At 40.0% G+C, this 22,550-nt stretch overlaps 2 protein-coding genes across 15 annotated transcripts; one reads left to right on the forward strand and one right to left on the reverse strand.

Annotated features, from left to right (window-relative positions):
- Nucleotides 1–18: 18 nt before the first annotated feature.
- LOC115770403 (JNK-interacting protein 3) lies at nt 19–10,199 on the reverse strand. Of its 14 annotated transcripts, XR_004018850.1 has the most exons (17): nt 9,491–10,199; nt 7,924–7,944; nt 7,190–7,426; nt 6,970–7,125; nt 6,485–6,890; nt 6,209–6,313; nt 5,952–5,987; nt 5,506–5,523; nt 4,927–4,984; nt 4,677–4,855; nt 4,387–4,609; nt 2,665–4,311; nt 2,388–2,605; nt 2,125–2,319; nt 1,926–1,986; nt 1,636–1,750; nt 861–938 (listed from the first exon to the last, which is right to left on the reverse strand). XR_004018850.1 is itself a non-coding variant. In XM_030715717.1 (16 exons), exons 1-16 carry the CDS (start codon nt 9,590–9,592, stop codon nt 935–937), a joined length of 3,666 nt encoding a protein of 1,221 aa, XP_030571577.1. In that variant the 5' UTR covers nt 9,593–10,199; the 3' UTR covers nt 860–934. The 14 variants fall into 14 exon arrangements, 11 of the variants coding, with proteins under 11 accessions (XP_030571525.1, XP_030571613.1, XP_030571550.1 ...); XM_030715717.1 differs by lacking the exon at nt 1,636–1,750 and having other exon boundaries at nt 860–938; XR_004018851.1 differs by lacking the exon at nt 7,924–7,944.
- Nucleotides 10,200–10,411: 212 nt separating this feature from the next.
- On the forward strand, nt 10,412–11,070 carry LOC115770535 (signal recognition particle 9 kDa protein). Its single transcript, XM_030715842.1, has 2 exons — nt 10,412–10,552; nt 10,614–11,070. The coding sequence occupies exons 1-2, from the start codon at nt 10,412–10,414 to the stop codon at nt 10,704–10,706; spliced, it is 234 nt and encodes a 77-aa protein (XP_030571702.1). The 3' UTR covers nt 10,707–11,070.
- Nucleotides 11,071–22,550: the final 11,480 nt, after the last annotated feature.

Below are 22,550 nucleotides of genomic sequence, written 5' to 3' on the forward strand. Positions count from 1 at the left end.
CCATAATTTGCGTTTAAATCTTGTAAAATTGTATATCCCGTAAATAACTATTTGGAATGCGCTTGATAAACATACAAATTATATATCACTTGTTGCCTCTAGAAACAAATCGAAATGAGGTGGAAAGCAAGTTAAAATGTTGGTCTTGTTGTTTTTTTTATTACGTATTATTAAACAAAATTAATAACAATTAGGCGTAATCTGTTCAACTAAAATTAAAATTATTTAACAAATAACTAATCAGAAATTGCTTGGTTTTGTATGGTGTTTCGATTTTAAACTTAAAATAAAAATAAAATTCAACTAAATATTTGGACAAAAATCACGCACAAATTGCTTTAAAGTTTAAACGGTGCGCTCTGTAGTACGCTTAAGGTTTTTTCTTTTTTTAAATATATCAAATATAAAACATAACTGTCTATAGAGCGCATAAAATGTACAAATTTAAATTTAAAATATATATATATATCATAGTAAGATTTAGCGGGCTATCACTGATAAATAACATTAGTTTTTTTCTTTTAATTTCTATATATATGTTTATATATATATTATGTGAAGCATATTATTTTTGTATTGTTTAAACAAAATCTGTTAGTACCCGGTTTTATACCTCGCTTAAATTTTCTTTTCTTGGCAATGCTAGGGCGCATTGTACTGTAAATAAGTTGGGGATTTAAAAACTAAATTAAGGTAGTTGTTTTTCTAGCCTGCAAAACTTGTAACTGCTTAGGTCGGATTTCCATATATGTATATGCGTATATACATACCATATACATATGCATAACTTTGTTTTTATAAATATATATAGATTACTTAAAAATTAAAATAGTTTTAACGTTGACTAACATGCCACACAATCAAATAACTCTTATCGCCTCGATTTTCAATCGTTTGATTTGGTTCCAGTTGAATACTGTTCTCCATATCATTGTCATCTGTAAAAGTTGAAGGAAATTGAATTAGTATATCAAGTTAGGCAAGAGTTGGATTATAATATACACATAGTTAGTGCTGCAGCGACAAAACTACAAAGTATCGCAAATTGCTGTTCTTGATAATTATATTATACAAAAGCATTTAAGAGTATTATAATATTATGTTTGCAGCGCCTCAATGTTTTTGTTTATTTATATTTTGTTTTAATAAAAGTTGAATAGAATTTAGTTTTGATTAGTAATAGATTTTCTTTTTAATTAGTGAGAGTGCGCGTTTTGTTTGGTAGTTTGTAAAATAGCCATCAGTTTATACAGTTTTAAAATATATTAAGCAAAACTAAATAAAATACAATTAGCTACATATTAAAAAAAAATTAACTGTTAAGGCAGCTACAACCAAAAAACTAAAAAGTTAAAAACCGAATTTGAAAAGAGAGTTAAATTATTTGTTTAAACTTATATATACAACAGCGTAGCTATTTTTTATACAATTGCTTCCTTTATAAGATACTCGAGAAAGACACATCACAAGAACACCAATGAGATCAGGTTTGAACAAATTACAATTTCCACTTGTGACCTGGGTGGATTTTTTTTTTGGAACTGTGTGACAAAGTGCAGAAACAGGTGGACGGGGAAAACGTGATAATCAACAGAAAGAAATATAAAAAAACATTTAACATAAATTTGCATAAACCTTAGGGGGTCGGTTTTTCGATCAGGTCACACACACACATGGGCTCAGATAAATGCTGCATTCCAAATTTGAGCTTGGGCCTACGGGCGGGCGGCGCGACTACAAATTGAAGGTACTGAACGGCCGGCAGAGTTAAACGAAAAGAAAATGCGATTAAATCAACGAAAAAGAATACGCAACAATACAACAAAAAACTAAGCAAAAATAACTCAAAAATATGTAAAAAACAGCGCAAATCAAAATACATAAACAAATGTAAACCGAAGATCAAAATCAAAAGCAAGGCTTACGTATCGACTTTCCAAACTATCAAATGCGCTGCATTATCACTAGCATCGTATTTTTCATGTCCTGCAGAGGAATATGGAACGATTATACTATATATTGCATATATATATAGACAGATAAGCAGAAAGAGAGCGCGCGCTCGCTGATTTTTGGGCTGCCAATTGGTTAACTAGAGCTTGGACGGCCGCTGGCGCCACTTACTTATGCGAAAATCAATATAACCCTCGCCGCCGCACATGACCAACATATCGGGTCGCTTGTTGCTGAAGGTGAGCGTGCCATTCGGCTGCTGGAGCATGGGCACGGATACAAAGAACTTGACTGCATCGCGATGGCCATGGAAGGACAGTTGAGCATTGGCCATGCAGCACAATGGCATGTGGCCATGTGGATCAGCTGGATAGGCCAAAAGAAACGAGTATTAATTAATGTGACAACTTAGTTTAGTCGCAATCGCTGCTCACATGACTTTTGCTGCATCTCGGCCAGGGGCACAGAAATGATGACGCCATTGCTGGTGCCGATCCAGAGGCGATTGCAGGAGACCATCAGCGCTGTGATGCGCACAAAACTAAAGCCCAGCTTGCCGGTGCCCAGCATCTTGGAAACGTACGGCTCAATGTCCACATCCTGTTTGTGCTCAAATGTATGCGTATTGTACAGACGCAGCGTGGAATCCAGGCTATGGAAGCAGAGATTGTATTATTTGCGCTTGACTGGAATTGAGCTAGTTGTGTTTACCGTATGGATACCCAAACACCGGCACCTGTCGCTGCCATTTGGCGCACTTGGCTCTCCTTGCGCGGATGCGCGTCCAGCGAGTGTACAATGTTTAGCGATATTGGATCAACAATAAAGATCTTGTTGCGATGCGCGGCCCAAATGCGCTCGCCGGCCACACAGAGGCAACGTATCGAATGATTGCGATCACCGACCGTAACCAGGTGATAACTATTCAGATCCCATTGGCCGTCTGTTTGGCGGCGAAACACGGCTAACTGAGCATTGGCCAGCGCAACAACAACACGCGCCTCCACATGGACAATCGCCAACACCGCATCGGGCAGGAGCACCTTGTGCAGACACTCATGCCAGCGCCCCACACTGCTGTGCACATACAGCCAACCGTCCTGGGCACCTAGCCACATTGTGGGTCCCACTGAGCTCATGGCCGGCTCTTCGCGCTCCTTGGTGCCCAGTATGGGATTCAGTGATTTGATGCTGAACTGGACATTGTTGCTGCTGTTGTTGTTGTTGACGTGATTGTGGCTGTTGTTGTCCGAGCTGCTGGGCAGTCGCTGCGGTGCACCCGGCAGCGCCTGACGGATCTTAATAGCTTCTACATTGGCCAGCGGTTCGGTTGCATCCACGGCGGGCAGTTGCTCATTGGATTTCTCAGTAGCCTCTTTGGCCACTGCCACGCCCACTACTGTTATTGGCGCCGGCACCTCCTCCTCCAGGGAGTTTTGCTTGCTATTGCTGTTCTGATCCGATTTGGGTTTAACGCGCACAAACTCCACTTTGCCGAGCAGCTCAGTGCCCTCGCCTGGTCGTTGCAGCATCTCGCCCGCCTTGACCACCTCCGATTGCTCCAACAGCGCATAGTCGCTCTCCATGGCGCCCTGCACGGAGGCAATGCACAGCAGATGCGATGCGCATATCGGAAAAGCATCCAGCACCGTGGCCGACTGATTTGCATCCACCACACTGACCGTACTAGCGGCATGTGTGCTGGTGCAGATCCATACAAACGAACTGAGCTGCGTCTCGGGCTCAAGAGTCTCTAGGCTGGCACGTGCCATTTGACGATCCAGCGCCTCGGCGCTGTGTTCCGCCGTCGGGCTAGTTATCTCTGCAATTTTGAGCGTTGAACGAGGCGCATAGGGTGAATCGGGGGGTATCAGCGATTGACCATCCTTTGTGAAGCCACCCTGCAGATTGACACCTGCCGCACAAAATACTTTCATGTGCGGCGATGCCTCCGCCAGGGGATTACAATAGACGGGCACGGGCACGCCACCTGAGTGGCGACTTGGATTGGCATCCTGATTCGTCTTGTTTATGGGCAAGCTCCAGCCGTAGGCATGCAGTCGTCCGTCCTCCTTTTGCACATGGGCGCGCAGCTGGCGATATTGTTCACGCCGCCTGGCATTGATGCGCTCTGAGCTGCCCTCTTCCGAATAATCCTTGGCCATGATAAGTGCATTCGCAAGCCCGGCGCTGGCCGGATGCGGCGGTGGCTGTGAACCGGCTATGGCAAGGCGATTGTCGCTTCCTCCACGGCTAGGTGATCCATGACTGTGGGCAGGGCTTCCTCCGCCTGTGTGACGAAACATCGGCCCCCCTCCAAGTCCGTCGGCGCCGCGCTCCGACGAACGATTGGAGTGGCTGTTCGGTGAGTAGAAAACATTCAATAGGATACCCTGGCCAGTGTGTACTCTACACTCTACGTGGAATACTCACGTAAAAAGATTACTAAAGTATTGCCAAATGCCTTGCTTCGACTTCTTGTCCAAGTTGTCCACAGTGCGCGAGGCGCGCAATATTTCCGTTAGGCGCACCGCCTCCTGCAGTTCCATAAGCCGCTCCTTGTACTGATTGCGCTCCATTAGCACCATGGCCATTTCCACGCGTGTAAAGCGTTTGCGCTGCGCCAGCGGCACATCATTCTCCTCCTGCTCGGTGCCTGCCACAGCGAATGAAGACATTAATTGGTTGTGCTTATCTTGAGGTAGCAATCTATAGCAACTTACTTTGCTGTTTCACCTGCTCCTTGGTCTTCTTGAGTTCATCCTCCAGCTCGCCGATGCGCTGCCTGAGCTTGGTACGCGACTGTTGCATGGCATTCAGCTCTTCGCGCACAATTTCTACCTCACCCGTCAGCTCATCTACTTTGACAATTAAATCGTCCTTGACAATGTTGAGTGCATTTCTGTGGCGATTGATTGATTGACATAAGTGGGTCGATTCTCGTTGTTGTCTACTGAAATTAGTCACACTTACTTGGTCGCTAGCAGCTCATTATTCTCCATTATAAGATTCTCCACCTCTTTGCCCATGCCTGAAAAATTATTTATAATGCTATTAGTAAAGCAAAAGGTTCAAATTGATATGAAAGACATTATTAAATGACTTTTGGGGTGTGGAACGCATGAGAAAGTTATGTGGAACGTAAGAAAATGGAACAAATTACGTAATATATGAATCGAATTGTTGTTTGGATGTGGAATATAAGTGAATTTTGTATATCAGATCAAAAGACATGCATGATATTGGTGAAAAAACGATAAACGTAAACTGGGATAAGCAGAATTGATGTAATTCGAAATCAAAGTCAAAACCCGAACCAAAACTAATCTTAAAAAAAGTTAAAATAAAACGAATGGTAACTCAAACCCGAAACTATGATTAATCCAAAACATGGCTAGATCACCCGCTAACACCAACAGTGAAGTTTAACTGAAGATCAAAGGCGCAGAGAAAGAGAGACTAAAGACTAAGAGACACTACTTACATAGAAAGAGACTAGAATAGTATGGAAACTTTAGGAATGAATAAATCGTATCGCACTTGAAAACTTACCAAAATAGTTGTCGTTAGCTTTGATATTTATTTGTTGTAGGTGTCGGTGTTTTGTGTTTGGTTTTTGTACAAAAAGAGTTTTTTTTTTTGGGTAGTTGTTTGGGAACAAGGATTTTGGAATAAGTAAAATGGGTTTTGGTATAAAAAGAGAAATTTAAAATTTCATTAGAGGTCAATAAATATGATATTTTATTAGGCTTTGCAATGGTGACAACAGTATCTCGAGCACATCAATTCCAACACATATCACAAAACAAGTTTCGTTAGAGTATCCGCCTGTTTTCTATATATTCTTATATTTTTTTTTGTTCAGTCGATTATCGTATGATATTTGATGTATTTACAGGTTATATAGATGATTCCATATATGTAGGAATTATATGGTGTTGGTGGTTGAGTTTGTTGTGGTTGTTGTTCTTGGAGTTGGTCTTGTGTGTGGTACCTACCTGAGGATGCATACTCTCCGGGATGTACCCAGCTGCCTATTGCGGGAAGAGACACAAAGAGAGAGAGAGAGAAAGAGAGTGAGACAAGTGGACAAGTAACCATGGAGTCCCAGCAGATTTGAGTGTGCGTTCGTGTTTGTGCATAGCAAACATTCAAAGAGAGACAAAAGAGAAATAAAAAGATTGCATTGAAAAAACTTTGAGGCAAGCGCGTGCTCGAAATCTAATTGGCGTCCGAGCAGGGGTCTATCGCTTACCTGTAACAATCTCATTCTCTTCGCTCTCTTCGTTGTCCTGGAAGGACAATTCTTGGTATAGATTATTGTCCGAGCGCTGTTCCTTTTTGGTGGTCGAACGACCAACTGGGATTGGTTTGGGTTTATTTTATGTATTGGCGGGTTCGTTTTTGGTTTTGTTTGTTTTTTTTTAGTGAAGTTAACACAAACACAAAAGAAAGTAGAAAATTTGTTGGAAAATTAGTAGAGTTGCAGGTTAGCTAAAGGTTCAGCCAGATGGTAGACGCCTCCACCTACCATTTGCGGGCACATTTGGCACAACGGGACTCATATCGGGACTCTGCGGCGAGGTGGCCTGATGTTGTTGCTGCAGCGCATCTGTTGCGGCGCTTCGTTCCACGGTGCCAGCCAAATTGTCTAGTTCATTCTGCAGGGATGGCGGTCCCGAATCATCCGACTGGCTGCCTACGCTGCAAATCGTCTCCGTGTCCAGCATAACAGAATTCTCCAGCGAGGCAAAGCCATAGGAGACGGGGCCGGAGCTGCGTGCCACTGGGTTAAGTCGCGCCCGACTCACCTCCATGCGATCGGAGGCATTGCTCATTTGTGAGTGCGTCGAGCCCATCAGCATTTTGGTGCGTTCCATGTAGTCCACATGGTTCTTGAACAGTTCTGTGTAGCGTTCGTGCAGCCTGGCATATTCCTATGTGTGGGAGTGTGTGTGTGAGTTCAAGATGAAAGTTAGCAAAGGTCAACAACTGGTTTATGGCTGGCTGCTTTACCTTTTTGAGGTCCGCCTCGCGCTCCTCCAGGCGACTGGCGTGCTCCACGCTGTTCTTGTGCTTGAGCTCCAGCATGCGCACTATGCTCTCTAGGGACTCCAGACGGCTTGCCAACTCTTTGTTCTCCTGTTCAGCCAAGTCCTCCGCCTCCAGCAGCTGCATTGAGTGAAACGTTTTAATGTATTGCTGATTTCAATTACAACTTTCAAGCTTGCTTCACCTTTTGCTCGGACTGCTTGCGCGCGCTCTTCTCGCGCTCATACTGAGTAACCAGTTGTTCATTGTCCTCGCGCAGCAACTCTACCTCCACATCCTGCTCTTGATTGATGCGATAGGAGGCATCCAGGCACTCCAGCACGTTTACAAGCAGCGGCATTAGGTTCTTAACCACATCCTCGTCGTAGCGATTGATCATTCGCTCGAACTCCTGATAAATGCTGCCAGCCAGCTGCTGCACCTGTAGAGTGAAGGAGTCAGAGAGAAGTGCATCAATTTCAAATGCAAAGCCACAGAAACAACAACAACAAGACAAAGTTAGTGCGAGATAGAGATAGATAGAGAGAAGGCGAGAAAGGAGAGAAATTATAGTAAAACGGGCGCACTTTTAATGTCTCAATTAAAACCTTTTGTAATTGCGGTTTGCGGCTGCTTTGTTTTATGAATGAAAAACTCCCAAATGAAAGCCCAATGGAAAGGCAAGTTAAGCGTTGCCAGACCCCGCGATGACCCGACAGATGATTAAGTAAGAGCAGGCAATGGGAAAGCTGGAAAGGTCAAAGTTGAAAGCTTCCCATGTCATTCGGTTAGTTAAAAAACAAATAAAACTCAAAATAGTTGCAAAGCGTAACAGAAAAATATAAAAAAAACAAAATAAACAGTTTGAAATATCGTGCGTTTAGTTAACATATAAAGTGAGACAACAATTAAAAAGGCACCAAAAAATTTTGAACTCACGATGCTGACAACCTGTTCATTCTGAAAGAGAAAGAAAAAAGAAGAGAAAAGGGCACATATAAAAAACTCAAGTTAAATCAAATTAAAGTTAACACATAAGACAAATAAAAATAACTGAAACCCACAAAGTGCATACCCCTATGAGAAATGCGAGTGCATATTAAATGTGAGCATGAAATGATATTTAATATTTAATTTTATATTACATGTAAATAAATAAATAAAAATTAATTTCGGATTGCCGAATATCAAAATACCCTGGCAGATAAATGGCGAGGTTGGAGAAAAAACTCATAAGCCTGAGGGAAATATAGATTAAAAATTAAATAAAGTACATATATACTTTATGTCATATATGTCTGATGGCAAAATTGTTGTACCTTCTACAAAATCAATTAGAATTGTATTCAAACTCTGGTTAAGCCATTTAATCATGTTTGGTTTTAAACAATAAAATAATGTTTTATTCAAGGCTGGGCTCGATATGCTTATAAGGCCAGCTGGCTTATGCATAGAAGCTATTTCTGCTCTCCAGTTGCTTGAAGTTTAACCAGTTTTATAACCAATCAGCAGCAGCAACAGCCAATTTGGATAGCAAATGCGTCACAGCTGTGACGGAGTCGCTTGAATGAGTTAAATTGAGTTGGTTTGACGCAGTTAACAGGTAACTCAAGCGGCAAGTGAAGCATGTGTCTGTCTAAGGGGATTTGTAAGTGACAGCTCTATGATGAGCTCATGCCCAGCGCATTTGCATGGAGGGCAATCCGATTAAATCCCTTGCGAAGCTGATTAAGTGCAAAAATCAATGACGGCTCTTTGATTGCCAGACAAAATAGAACAAGTGGGCATGCTCTAGCAGAGTGTCCGACTAGGTGATACCCTAAACCCACCTAGCCTGAAAAACCGATAAGCAGTGACTTGGAGTTGAATAATATTTTCCCTAGTTATTGGACGGACGGACATATCTGCGGGTATGATAAGGCCAGCTGGGCTGTAGATTATGCTTCAGAATAAAAATATACTATTTTGGGTCACGCGGATCCATACAAAAACATTATACCCTTTTCCATTTTTGCAATGAGTACTGAGTATATAATCAAAGGGGGGTTGGGGAATGAAACGAAAGAGGCGAATGTACATAAAAATAAACTGCTAAGCGAATTGCGTGAGGCAACATTAAATTAGGCAAACGGGCGTTTTATTGATTTCTATTCTCTGCCACATCTACCTCTCTCTTTTCCGCTCACTCTTTAAACTCCTTTTTCGGCCAGCCTTTTGGCACTTGTGAATGTCAATGACTCGCGCTGGGGTCAGCTGATGCATAATAAACAAGCCAAAGAAAGAGAGAGAGAGAGAGAGAGAGAGAGAGCGGAAGCGAGAGATAATGGCAAAGTTAAATAGTTGGCAGACATATGTAACTGAGATAGTGGCACTTCCTGTGAGGCATGGCACATTATCTTGTGTCTGGGTACAATTATGAGCAGCGCACTTTACTTGTTAAAAGATATGAAAAGTCTTATCACATAAGCATTGCCCGCATGAATCAGTTGATAAGCCGCATGCATACCTTCTCGGACATGACCATATTGTTGTCCTCGGTGCCGTAGACCGTTTCAGCGCCCGACTGTGGTCCACAGTTATTGAGCATTGTGTCATCGTTGTCCATCATGATTGTTGTTGTCTTTGCTTTGGGTCTCTATGTTGTGCCTGTTCCTTAATTACGCATTCAAGTGTGGGTGGCTGTGTGTATGTGTGTGTGTGTGGGGTTGGGTACACACTGTCACACGTCACGCGTTATGCAGCTTTCAACCCCAAACAACAACAAAACACTGTCCAGCTACTGTGTGTGCTGCACCCACACATGCACACACACTTACATACACAACATATACGCGAATACAGGTGCAGTCGTTTGGCTATTTGTTCTCGTAGTGTTAATGAGTTTTCTTTTTGGTGTATATTATATAGCTCGATTATTTTTAATATAATTGCATTTTCTGGTTGTTCTGCGTGTCACTTATTTGCGTTTTTCGCTGTGGCTATGTTTGGCCATCATCCTCTTGCCCCCTCCATTTGCGACGTATATTTGACTACTTTTCATTTTTTCGCGAGCTTTTTTCGCACGTTACCACTGCTCATAGCATTTGTATTTTATAGCTAGGGCATAACCACATAGCTGGAGTATAATTTAAAGCACTTTTAACAATAAAACACGTTATTTTCAGCGCATTTTTACAATAAAAATTGAGGGAACAGCAGGCGAGCGACCGATTTTCGTGATTGGTGAGAAATGACTGCAGTGTTGGTAAACGTCTAAAAAGCGTCAAAGTAACCATGTATCGCAGCTATCGTAAACTATCGCACGCAAGTATATATCGATATATCGATTTCGCTCATGACACGCTGTCATTTGACGTTTGTGTTGTTGCTGGATTTCGCTGTCGCAGCTGTTTTGTTTCATTTTTGCATTTAACAAATAAAATCCAACATGGTTTTTGTTAAGAACTGGGAAGACTTCGAAATCGCTGCCGAAAACATGTACATGGCGAATCCTCAAAACTGCCGCTACACCATGAAATACGTGCACACTAAGGGACACATATTGCTCAAAATGACGGACAACGTGAAGGTATTAAATTTTGCTGAACAATAATTTAAATGCCCTGATGTACGTACGAATTTACTTGCAGTGTGTGCAGTATAAGGCGGAAAACATGCCCGATCTAAAGAAGATTGAGAAAATCACAAGCAATCTGGTTGGTCATATGGCATCAAAGGAATAGATGAACAACAAATTGGCCACGGCAGCAGTTTGGACCGAACGAAACAACAACAATGTAAACGGTTTGTTGTTGTTGCTAACTGGACTGATCGCCGTGTGTTTCACCTACACTTGTTTAGTTTTTAAGCGCACTGGCCCCAAAGGCGGCTAAGCATGTGGCAACAAGAGTAGTTACTGTTTAAATAACATTTTATAAATGTTAGCTCTGTGCACAGCGGCCAGCCGAAAAGGCGCCAGTGCAGTTTTAAAATTTATCGTACTTTTGTATTTATTGTAATGTAAATGGGTGCAGTTAGCTGCATTATAGTGACATATTGAAATTAGTCCACATTTCCATGAAATGCTTTAAACGAATTAAATGGTGTTTTATAAGAAAATCGTTTGCTTTCAATTATCGATTATCGGCTTGGGTAGCGCAATATATCGGCTAACACAATATGAACTATAGAGGGCGCTGCAAAGCGGTTAGCAAACGTAGCAATGCAACATTTTACACTTGTAAGCTAGGTAGTTTTGTAATTTTGTCGCTGCCACTTGGGAACAAAAATGTTAATTGCCTAGCCATTAAAGCGATTAAACAGCCAAAACAAACAATTTGCAATGCACAGGCGTGTATGAGTCAGTCAAAGGTGAGTGCGTGAGCGATGCGAAAGAACGTTGATGTGATGCTGCGGCTGCTGCTGTTGCTGCTGTACCTCAGTCGCTGACCGCAGTTACTCACTTAATAAGCGAAGAGCAAATATTTGATTATTTGCATATGAGCCACTCGAGTTTATTTGCCACAGGAGATTGACAGCAATGCGAGCTGCGCAAGTTTGATGCCTCAAATCATGAGATCAGAGGGAGAGCGAGAGTCAGAGTGAGAGAGGGAGAGCGATCAGTAGCGCTGTCGGAACAGCAAAGTGTTGTTGACCAAATGCCACAAGAAGTGTTTGCCCATGCAGAATGAGTGTGCGGCTGCAACTAGGCAACTCAGTAGCCACTTTGGATTAAGGCAACTAAAAACGTTTGTTTGACCCAAAGAACGAGAAACGTTTGGAACGGATCGTTCGGCAGCTTTTGATCAACGTCACAGGCCCTACACTTGCAGCTCAAGCAGCCTGGCACTTGGCTTTGATTAGAGCCCGTCGAAGCCGACGACGACGACGACGTACACCTGACTGTTTCCGGCCCCCAGGTCAACTCTAGTGCCTCGAGACAAGCTCGTTTGGCTTCTGTTTGTCGACGCGATCCGACTGCCAGCCAGTCCAGGGCCCATTTGGAGGCATCTTTATCGGATGTTTGTGTTTGCCGTTTTGTGCTTTTGACTATGTTGTTTACCGTGCATCCATTGCAATCACAATCACATACCCCTTGAACCCCGCTGCAAATGCAGAATCGTAAACCACAAATGCAGTCCGGGCTCATAAATTGAAGGCAACTAAAACGAAATCTACAAATCAAATAAATAAACAGCCAATCTGAAATATATATGATACGAGCGTGCAGCCGAGGGCTACTGGTATTCGACAAAGAAAATAAAAAACCATAAACGCAACATTCAACGATCGTTACAAGTCGATAAAGAAGCCAACAACACCGCCAACACCACCAGCTCCATTGGGTTTAATTAGGCACAGTGGCTGGCCATAGTGAGGCACATAAAGAGTTACCCACGCTGCGATAAACTTGACAAATAACATAAATGCTTTTTATTGCGGGTGGTGTTTGGCTGACTTGGGGGGAGGGGGGGGGGTGTAGGGGTGCCCTTCTCGTAAGCTTGCTCAAACAACAACCAACCCATGGACTGGGTGTACTTACTCCTGGTATTACGCCGCGATGCATTTTATGACACCCACTGGCGTCAATTATAAAGATATTTAAGTACAGTTAGCTAGCAATTAGACGGGGCTCTGCCGACTGCACATGGCAAAACAAATCCCTGAGATTTCGATTTCATATATATATATATATAAATTACGGCCATCGATAGTCGGTCATATGACAATTAGTTGTAAATTAAGACAATGTCGCGTTGCCTTGTGCAAGTGCATAAAAAAGAAACTAAGACAACTTAATTTAGCGCGCATTGCAAAAGGCTTAAACAAGTTAGTCGGGTGCAACCGACTGCCTAATACTCGCTCACAGTCTCAGTTTAAGGTATATCGAGTAGCCTAGTTCTGGGATCGACTTTTGCAAAAGCTGTACAGTGGCAAGGTCCAAGAATCTTAAGCCCAGTTATCCAAAAGAAGAAAACAGAAATTTAAAAATGGTTTAGTTAACATTAACAACTTTTTGAGTTAGATTCAGCTTCAATGCATAAATAATCTAGGTCCTAAAAATTGCCTCTATGTTAACTTATTAGATAGATGCAATTTTTTGTAGAGTTCAAATCCAACCTGTACTTTGTTTACGGATGCCAATATTTTCGGTACAAAAGACAATTGAGAGTTAAATAATTATAAGAAATACATACACGAAAAAAGAAATTTCGAACCAGTTTTAACAGTTAGCTGGTTCAAACCATTAAAAAAACACTTATAAATTAATGCTTTTGATGCATGAATCGAACCTAAAGTCTTGCAGTTCATCAAGCCTAGATTGAAAAGCCTTTTACAAAATTTGATGATACTTATATCGAAATTACTTTTCAAGATTTTCCGCGCCTCGATTGGCCGATATATTCTAAACACCTTATCGGACGCGAATATATACGCCTATAAAAATGTTCAAGGTATGAAGTCGCGTTCAGATACCCCTTTTACTTTGGAATCAAAATGGTTATCAAGTCGCGGCCAAGCCGGGCATTGCACAAATATACCCCTTGCACTTGGGTAATGAGTATCAAAATGGGCGCAACAAGCTGTTGGGTAGCCGAAAAAGCAGAGAAGCTTTGAGTCGGCCTCCTTTGCCATTGGGTTGGCCAAGTTTGCATTGATGAGTTTCCCTTCACTGTGTTCGTCCACTTGGGCTGTGCAAATAAGCCACGTTTAATTATGGCCATTAGCCACTGTTGAGCGGCTACCGTTTTGAGTCAATACACTGCAAACAGCTCTTGATGGATTTTCTGACTTTTTAAAATTTCGCTTTTCGCAACGGTGACGACCCAATGGTCGATAATGCTCATTAATGAGCAACTCATTGACGCAAGCCATTGACCGAATTGTGATATGCCCGATTGCTGTGACTCATTGCCGAAGGGGGGGTAACATATGTATTATACTACTTACTTTTAAAGTGTGGTTTGTCATCAGCATGATTTTTGATTAAATATGTGGTTAGTGTGGCGAAATGAAAAGATCTTAAGGAAAGTTTGAAATGCATTTCTAGAAGTGGCAACATATACATAAATAGTACTACAAGTGCAGCCTGTGAGAACTGAACTCTCAGTCAAGTTCTCTAGGTACAATTTGGTATATATACTTTAACAAAAGATATATTCTTCTAGTTTCCAAAATAAAGCCTCTTACTTTATATAAATACTAAGTGATAATTCACGCAAAGAACAAGTCCAACATAAGATATTTTTGGTTTCCAAAATTGTTCCTATGTACAGTGAAAACTCTCCTAACGGACACGTCTATCAGGTGGACACCCCAGCTAAGCAAACCTTTTCTCTAAAATCATTACAAATCAGGCCATACCTATTCCACCTTAATTAGATGCATAAAGGACCAAAATAAAATAAAGAAATATAAGAATATAAGAAAAAGATAAAATATTGAAAGTACTTAAAATTTCCAAAATTAATTGCTTTTTCATTGAAGACGAAAATGATTAGAATCATTCTGAAAGCAACAACGTATAGTTGCAATGAGCCAAAAGTCAAGACTCTATATTAATTGCTGGGATTTATATGAAAACCTGATGTATATAAAAATAAACATTTTGTTATAAAATTAATTAAATTAAGATAAATTTATATAGCATAGATTTTAATACTAGATGTATATAAAACACATTTTTTCATAAAAATAGATTAATTTAATCATATATATATATGAAACATATCAGAAAATACAAATTAAAAATTAAAAACCTTGAGCCAGATAAACTAAAATTGATTGAATCAAGATATATGTATATAAAAAATCGCTTAAATTTCTTTATTTAAATATCAAATACTGTACTTCCTATTCTAAAGAAACGTGCAAAAAAGTGACTCCTGCTATAGAGGTTTTTTTCTTTATAAGCATATCTTTTTTTTGTCTATAATCGAATCGTTTGGTCACAATTATAATTTAACACTGACCCATAGAACACATTGGTTTTTTAGTGCGCTCACTTCCTGGCTGAGTTTTCGCATTCAGAATCGTAAAAAAATAAACATGAATAACCGGAAGAGGCTAGAGCTCTGGACTTTGCTTGACGTCAAGCCGTGCCCTTAGTAATGTATGTAGAGCTATCAATATCAATCATCATTTTGTTATAGCTGGCTAATCAATGTCGGTGACACAATGTCTATAAGGAAACAAAATATCATTTCATTATAATTGAATCACTTTACAAGCGATACGCGCTTTTTTTAAGAAATCGCTTAGCTATCAATGTGTTATAGAAATACTAAAGTTAATTGGAAACTGAAATTCAAGAAGGTGGAGTAAACAGATTTGTCATAGTCTCTAGAACCGAGCATATAGATTTGGAAGGGCGGAGTGTTCCGAGCTATCGGAGCACACAAATGAAAATCAAAAGAACAGAAAATGTAAGGTGATTTCCAAGTGGTTGTTGTTGTTGTTGTTGCTGTTGTTGATAAATGCAATTGTTGTTAATAATACATGCTATATACGGTTATATACGACTTTTGGTTGGCTCGCACTCGTAACATGTTATTTATAACGAGGCATTTGGATTTGGTAGGCCCAACGATGGCAGTCGCCTGGTAAATCAACGTCTATGATTAGAGCTTAATACCATCTTGATAGGCAGCTGTGGCAAATTGATAAATCAAATATTTTTACTATAACTGGCGGATCGGCGGCTTATCTTGGGAAAACCAATCTACATGAAATCGTACGCTAATCACTAGATTTGCTCGGCTCGAGTGGCCATTTCCGTGCGGTAGTTTTCCAAAAGCATGACGCGATTTAAAACGCGCCCAACTTCAACTAAAGCTTCAGCTTTTGGATCTTCACCGCATCCGCAGCTGTTTACCCATTAGCGTTTGGGGCGACTAAAATGTTTGCGCTGCGGTGTCGCCTTCGTGGTTGCCGTCTGCCTTTGGGCGGGGCGGACTCGGAGTCGGAGCCGGAGCCGGAGTCGGAGTCGAGCATAAAATCATTTTCTCTAAGCATTTTTGGCATTTATTTACCTACGAATTATTGCAAATATAAGTACAGACCGGCGCGTAAGTGCGGTAGCTTCACAGTCATTGTCTACCCGCTTAGTGTGGACAATTTGAGTGTCGAACTTAAAAGCCAGCGAGTGGTTGCCACTGGCGCCACTTTGTCCCACATTGTGCCCAAATGTAAATTCATTGAAATTCCCTTTTAATGGAGATTAATGCGCGCAGAGGCGCCCGCTGCTGTTGACTTTGCTAAATGTTTTCCAAAAATCTACTTCTATTTATTTATTTATGATTTTGTTTTATTTTTTTTTTTCGCATTGCTTATGACAGCCGGCTAATTAGGAACGTGGGAAAGAGCCGAGATTCCCTGGCGACTACGTGACGTATACGTTATGTGATGCTAAGATTCAGTTTGGGTTTTAGACGTGAAACTAAGTGCAGCACAAAATGGCAAATGTTTTATATTGTTCCTTTAACTTAAAGATTGCTGTGAAATAAACAAAAAATATGCCTATAAGCTCTTTAAAACTAATTCTAACATGTAGATTTGGTTAGAAAACGCCTTAAATGAATGGGAAAATATATATCATAATTTTATTTACAGATCGCCAAGTTAGATTAAAGACTGTAAAAGCAAAAAGGAGAAATTATGATCCTCCCAATTGGGGAGGATCAGCAAGGGAGAAGAGAAAAACAAAAAATATCTCAAAGCATTACAGCTCGATTATCTCTCTATATCGAATGCCACCAATATATTATCTTTTTGTCAATTCCTAATCATTAGTTCCCTGCACAGAAAAGTTCTCTTGGCCAATCGTTAGCTAAACTTTGCACTCGTTGGCAATTGTTGCCCCAATCGCCCAAACTGCCATCTGTAAATCCACTTGAGAATCCACAAATCAAGCGATACAACTAAATATAACGCACATATATTAATGCCGACCCAAAATAAAACGATTAACAAACAATGGAGCTGAGAAATATTTCTATTTCGCATTTATGAGCAAATCAATCAATTTCAATGCAATTTCAATTAGAGTGCCACAAAGTAGAAGAGCGCGATAAGGCCCAACCTCCATAAAGCTGAGGCGACTCGGGCCCGATCACAAACCAATCAAACTGACCGAAGGGTGGCCATAAAACATGCCCCGGGGCCCCAAAATGGAACTCCGTTCTAGTCGTTCAGATTCAGGTGTGTTATCGCGGCCGAGCTGCCCGATTTCGGTATGTATAATAAACAATTTTAATATTTTTTAATTATGAAAACACGTTGATTATATAAATAAAATCGCAGACGCGATTAGATTACGGCTCGAGTGACACTACGACGCTTAAAGTGCAATTTAAACGGCTTTAAACAAATTTCTATAATTTTCTATACCTCCGCTTCTATAGACCAACTAACGCTATCGCTGCTCTGATTATGCGCCCTGAAAATGGGTGTGTGGGATTGGGGTCTTGAGAGCGTCAAGCGTCAAGCGTCAAGAGTCTGGCGGACGCATGCCCACTCGGGCTGATATGCGCTTTGAATTAATTGAAAATTGATTATTGGCGATGGCAAAGGAGTCGATAAGAATGGGCTGAGGTGGACTGGGCTGAAGTGGGATGGGGTGGGGCTGGTGGCTAGACCAGTGCCACCTACCGCTTCAGGCTCTCGATAAGCGGTTGGGCAACGGTTTTTAATAATTGAAAATTAATCCATCATAATAGACGTCAAAGACGAGTGAGAGGATGACCAGAACTGGCACGATAAGTGCGCTCAAAAAAATGAAATAAAATAAAATAAAGAAGAAAGAAAAACAGATAATAAATTATGAGCACAGTCTGAAAGACAAACAAAGCCTAACCGAAAATAAAATATTGATATCTGAACACACAGACAACGAGACAGAGGCCCAGGCAAAGGGATAGGGATAGCCAGGATACGATAACAGCAGCAACGGCAGCGTCATCATTATCTGGCAATTGAATTTACAAAACAAATAATTACAAAATGCAGTACAAATATGAAAGAATATGTGACTCGAGCAACTCTCGTCGCTCGCCCTCTCACTCACTCTCTCTCAGGTTGTGCGTCTCTGATCAAATACGGAATACAAATCAAAATGCGATTTTCAAGCAGCCAAAAGGTGGCCTTATCTGCAGCACACACACGTTTACCGTACCCGATACCCGAGACTGGAGAGCTCGAGCTCGGGTTCGAACTCAGACCTGGCGCTATAAGGAAGTGTGCCCCGTGTGCTACGACGAAAGGTTAAAAAACTTTGTCGCAACAACACAACAACAACAACAACAACAAAAACGACAACGGCAGCAAAATGTATCTGAGCAAACAACTGCCGTGCATTGCTACACATTTTCTTCCACTATCCAAAGTGGTTGAGTGGTTGTGTGGTTGTGTGGTTGACTGACTGGCTGGCTGGTTCATTGGTTCGCTGCCTGGCTGATGGTATTCAATGGCAACGAATTTGTTTACGCTGCGCCTAATGAGGCAACTTTATTTGTGCAGCGCAGGAAGACGCGACCACAGCTCTCAGAATGAATGGGTATACGTGCAGTTACAGATACAGATACAGAAACAAATGGACACACATCGGCTGGTAAGGTTCTGCAGCGCCTAAGTAGTTCGGATAAGACTACAAAAGATTCAGCTAAAGCATATTAAATTTCTCTTGGGAGTTGAAATGAAGAAAAATATAAATACGTCCATTGACCATTAATTAGATCACAGTTTTCGCAGATTCCAGCTTTTGCCAATTGGAAAATAAACTTAGTAAAATTCGAAAAAGTATTTCGATCTCGAATAATTTGAATTTTATTATTTTATCACTTATTTTTTACTAGGAGATAACTCAAGCCTAAATGTTAATTATAAAAAAAATTCACATATTAGTAGAACAGAAAAGAAGATTATTATTATTCATTATATATGAGACTAATATATGAGAAAATTAACACAGATTGATTTATTAAAACGCTAAAACCGGAATAACACATGAATTAATGAGAATTGCGTAAAAGGGCGATATTTATACATACACACACACCTACATAAATTCAGACAGCCAACCATAGCTACATACATACATACAGACATACATACATAGATTCAAACAACCCGAGAATAAAAGCTTAGAAGGCTGCTAACAATACCCACACACACGCATACTTTTAGATAAAGCATCAAAACGCCTAACTGAATTCATGAGAATCGCATAGTAGAGCGATAGTTAAAAATACAATTTTTGGTAAAGGTGTCTTTTTGTGAATATATCCATGAAATGAAGTTCATTTCGTCGCTGGCTATAGGGTATTAGCTAGTCGAACACTACCGACTAGAGTACTCTTGTCAAAATCTAATTGATTCATTATCATCATCAAATCTAATCCTTTAGCCCACAGCTAGATTGGAATAATTTGTAATCGTTTAGCAATCGCTTTCCACTTACCAGCGCAATTTCCTCTTTAAATCCTCTTTTATTGCTCACGAGCTATACGTCGAACTGCTTATCATTCTTGCAAATTTTATACACACCCCAATTTCATTTGTGGCATTATCGTCATCAAAGTTAACGCAGTGGCAGTTCACAATTTCGTAATAATACCTATATACGCAACTGTCCTGCCTGACACATATACAGGCGTACATATACATACATATAATAAATAAAATTCAATAAAACTCATTTATCAGTTTTTAATAAGTTTGCTCTGTATGGAATTCCCAGCAATAACAACAACGAGCAAATCAATTCGCTCACTTAATGAAAAAAACACAACTCAATTATAAACTTTATCAGGAATGGGGGGAGGCAAAATAAAAAAAAAAAACAATGAGACAAATGCGCATACGTTAAAAGTATTTTTCAATGCTGAAAATGAATTAAAATGTTATGTCAATAAATGAAATTTACTTTATTATTGCAATCGTATATGCGCACTTCCAAAGTCTATATTGATATAAAATGTTATGATGAAGATAAAATATGTATTGATAATGAGGTCGGAGAGCTGATGTGTGCCTGATGACTGATGATCGATGCCTAATGATACTCTATAAGCGAGAATAGAATATTGCTTAGTTTAATTGACGAAAACTACGATGATTGGATCAGCAATTAAACAAAATCAAAGATAATGTAACACAAAATAAAGAACAGCAATATGTTCTATAAAAATGTTTAATTAAAAAAAAACTGAAATAATTCATTTTAAATGATAAAGAGTTATATAATACAAAAATATATCAAATATGTTCATTCGAGCAATAATTGTAATAATGAAAGTATATTACAGTAATAATAATATTATAATAAATTAATAAAATATTAATAATGATAATAATAATAAGAATATTAACTATTGATAATAAATTATAATTCGATGAGAATAAATAATGCATTTCCAATAAAGAGGCAATCACTATTAACATAATAATATTAAGTAATAAATAATAATAAAAACAACTCATTATGCAAATCAAAATTAAAATGGGAATATAACTTGATAAGCACCGATACTTCTGCACTTAATGAAATGCTGTATTTCCATTAATCAATGACTCGCCTCAGTTTGCATTGTAAATTGTAATAAAAAAAAAAAACACAATAAATAAAAATACAATATTATTTGTTTTTTTCATATAGATGTACTCGGAGTGAACGCAACTCGGTCAACATAATTGGCCAATGCTTAAATATGCAGCGCGTACTTGTAGATACGTGCAATCTGTATATATGAATCTGTATCTGGATATGTTTTTGTATCTTTACCTTTATCTGTATGTGTATCTGTATCTGTATGTGGATCTGCTTTTGTATCTATATTTGTATCTGTATCTGTATGTGTATCTGTATCTGTATATGCATCTGCATCTGCATATGCATCTGCATCTCCATCTGTATTTTATTTACATGTATCTGTATCTGGATCTGTTTTTGTATCTTTAAATTTAATTGTATTTGTATGTGTATCTGCATCTGAATCTCTATCTGTATCTGTACTTGTATCTGTATCTGTATTTGTACTTGTATTTGCATTTGCGTAGCTGTATCTCTGTAGCTATATCTTTGTAGTTGTAACTCAGCTGCTGTACACCCATGCCAGTTCATATCAGCGTAAAAATTATTTATTGATAACGCAATTTAATGCCAATTATTTGTACATAAATATTTGTTTAATTATCAATTGCATGTCGCGCTCAATTGACGTGGGCGTGGACATGGGCGTGGGTGCGGCATGAATAGACCGCGTGATTAATGACATCGAGTACCGCTCGATTCTAGCTACTTAAAACTGCGCATTGTTTTTCAAATTTTTGCAAATCTTGTCAAAATTTGCTGCCCAAACAAATCGTTTGGCTTTAAAATGACTTTGAAAAGGCCAACCCTTGCGCTAATAAGCCGCTCCTCAACCCTTAAACACAAAACTCATGGCACATTGTTTGCCCTACTAATGGAGCGCTTTGATATTGTTGTCAAATTTCGCGGGTGTCACACATTTTTATAGCATTATTGTGCATTTATCGGCTGAATTAACACGATTGAACCAATACACAAGGGTGGCTGCTATTGAGCTTGTCGAGGGGTTGGCTGCGGCACGCCCCCATTGACCACAACTGGCAAATTGCAGCAACATATGCGACAATTTTATTTATTTCTTGACATTTGCTTTATAATGCCTGATTAGAGTCGTGCTAATATGCCTGCAAAAGCACTTACTTCATGGAGTGGGCGTTGAGTGAATAAGCGGGTGGTTGCGTGGAGTTTGCGAAGTGATGTAAAATAGAACAATGATGTTAACTAAAACAAAATCAATTCGAAATCAGGCGCAAAGAGAATGCCATAAACCATAACTACCCATAAACCCCAAGCATACCCTCTATCATCTCTGCAATTCAATGCACAGCCTAGCCTTGTGCTGGGCTGCTGCTCCAACTCCCCATAGCAGCCCGTAAATGTTAGTTAAATGCACGTGGATGAGTAGATAAATATCGTATAATGAAAATAAAATAGGAAAGGGCTAACAAAAACACCAACGACAACAAGCAGCTAGAACAACAGCAATCAGTCGCAGTCCACGTTGCAGTCATCGCACTAATTTCGAGCTAGTTTTTGGGTTCCGTTTCGGATTCGTGTTGGCCAAGTACGTGGCCAAAGAAAATACACTTTAGCACGTTTCTTGTTAGCCAACAGTTTTCTGGCTGCCCGTCTACCCATGCAATGATATAGTTCTTACCCACACATGTTTAGACAACAAATATATGTGAATTGTTCTCAACTACAAAATGCTACTCCAGAGTCTGGAGTTCCTCCAGCTCTGGTGGCAGCTGCATCGTCCGTTGTTTATTTTGGCATAGGTGAATAGTTCAAATTAAGGCGCAGACATTAGATGAACAACAAAAGTTGGAAAACAAAGAGTTGAGGGCGTGGTTGGGTTCGGTAGCACGCTCTGATATCAGAGTGCAGAAGGAGTTGGGGTTAAAAGGCGATTGAAGAGCTGTAACTGCTTCTAAGCAATAGGTAATATGAGGACACATGGCATTTGGGCAGTAGGAGGTACATTTTACAGAGTTTCCTT

This window comes from Drosophila novamexicana, unplaced genomic scaffold (genome assembly GCF_003285875.2).
Source record: "Drosophila novamexicana strain 15010-1031.04,08,12 unplaced genomic scaffold, DnovRS2.1 tig00000009-arrow-pilon, whole genome shotgun sequence".
NCBI lineage: Eukaryota > Metazoa > Arthropoda > Insecta > Diptera > Drosophilidae > Drosophila > Drosophila novamexicana.

Coding starts and splice junctions, on each gene's coding strand:
- LOC115770535 (XM_030715842.1), top strand. CDS start 10,412: ATGGTTTTTGTTAAGAACTGGGAAGACTTCGAAATCGCTGCCGAAAAC. Junction 10,553..10,613: donor AAATGACGGACAACGTGAAG/GTATTAAATTTT, acceptor ATTTACTTGCAG/TGTGTGCAGTATAAGGCGGA.
- LOC115770403 (XM_030715665.1), bottom strand. CDS start 9,592: ATGATGGACAACGATGACACAATGCTCAATAACTGTGGACCACAGTCG. Junction 4,985..5,951: donor CGGAGAGTATGCATCCTCAG/GTAGGTACCACA, acceptor ATAATTTTTCAG/GCATGGGCAAAGAGGTGGAG. Junction 4,312..4,386: donor TACTTTAGTAATCTTTTTAC/GTGAGTATTCCA, acceptor CTCACCGAACAG/CCACTCCAATCGTTCGTCGG.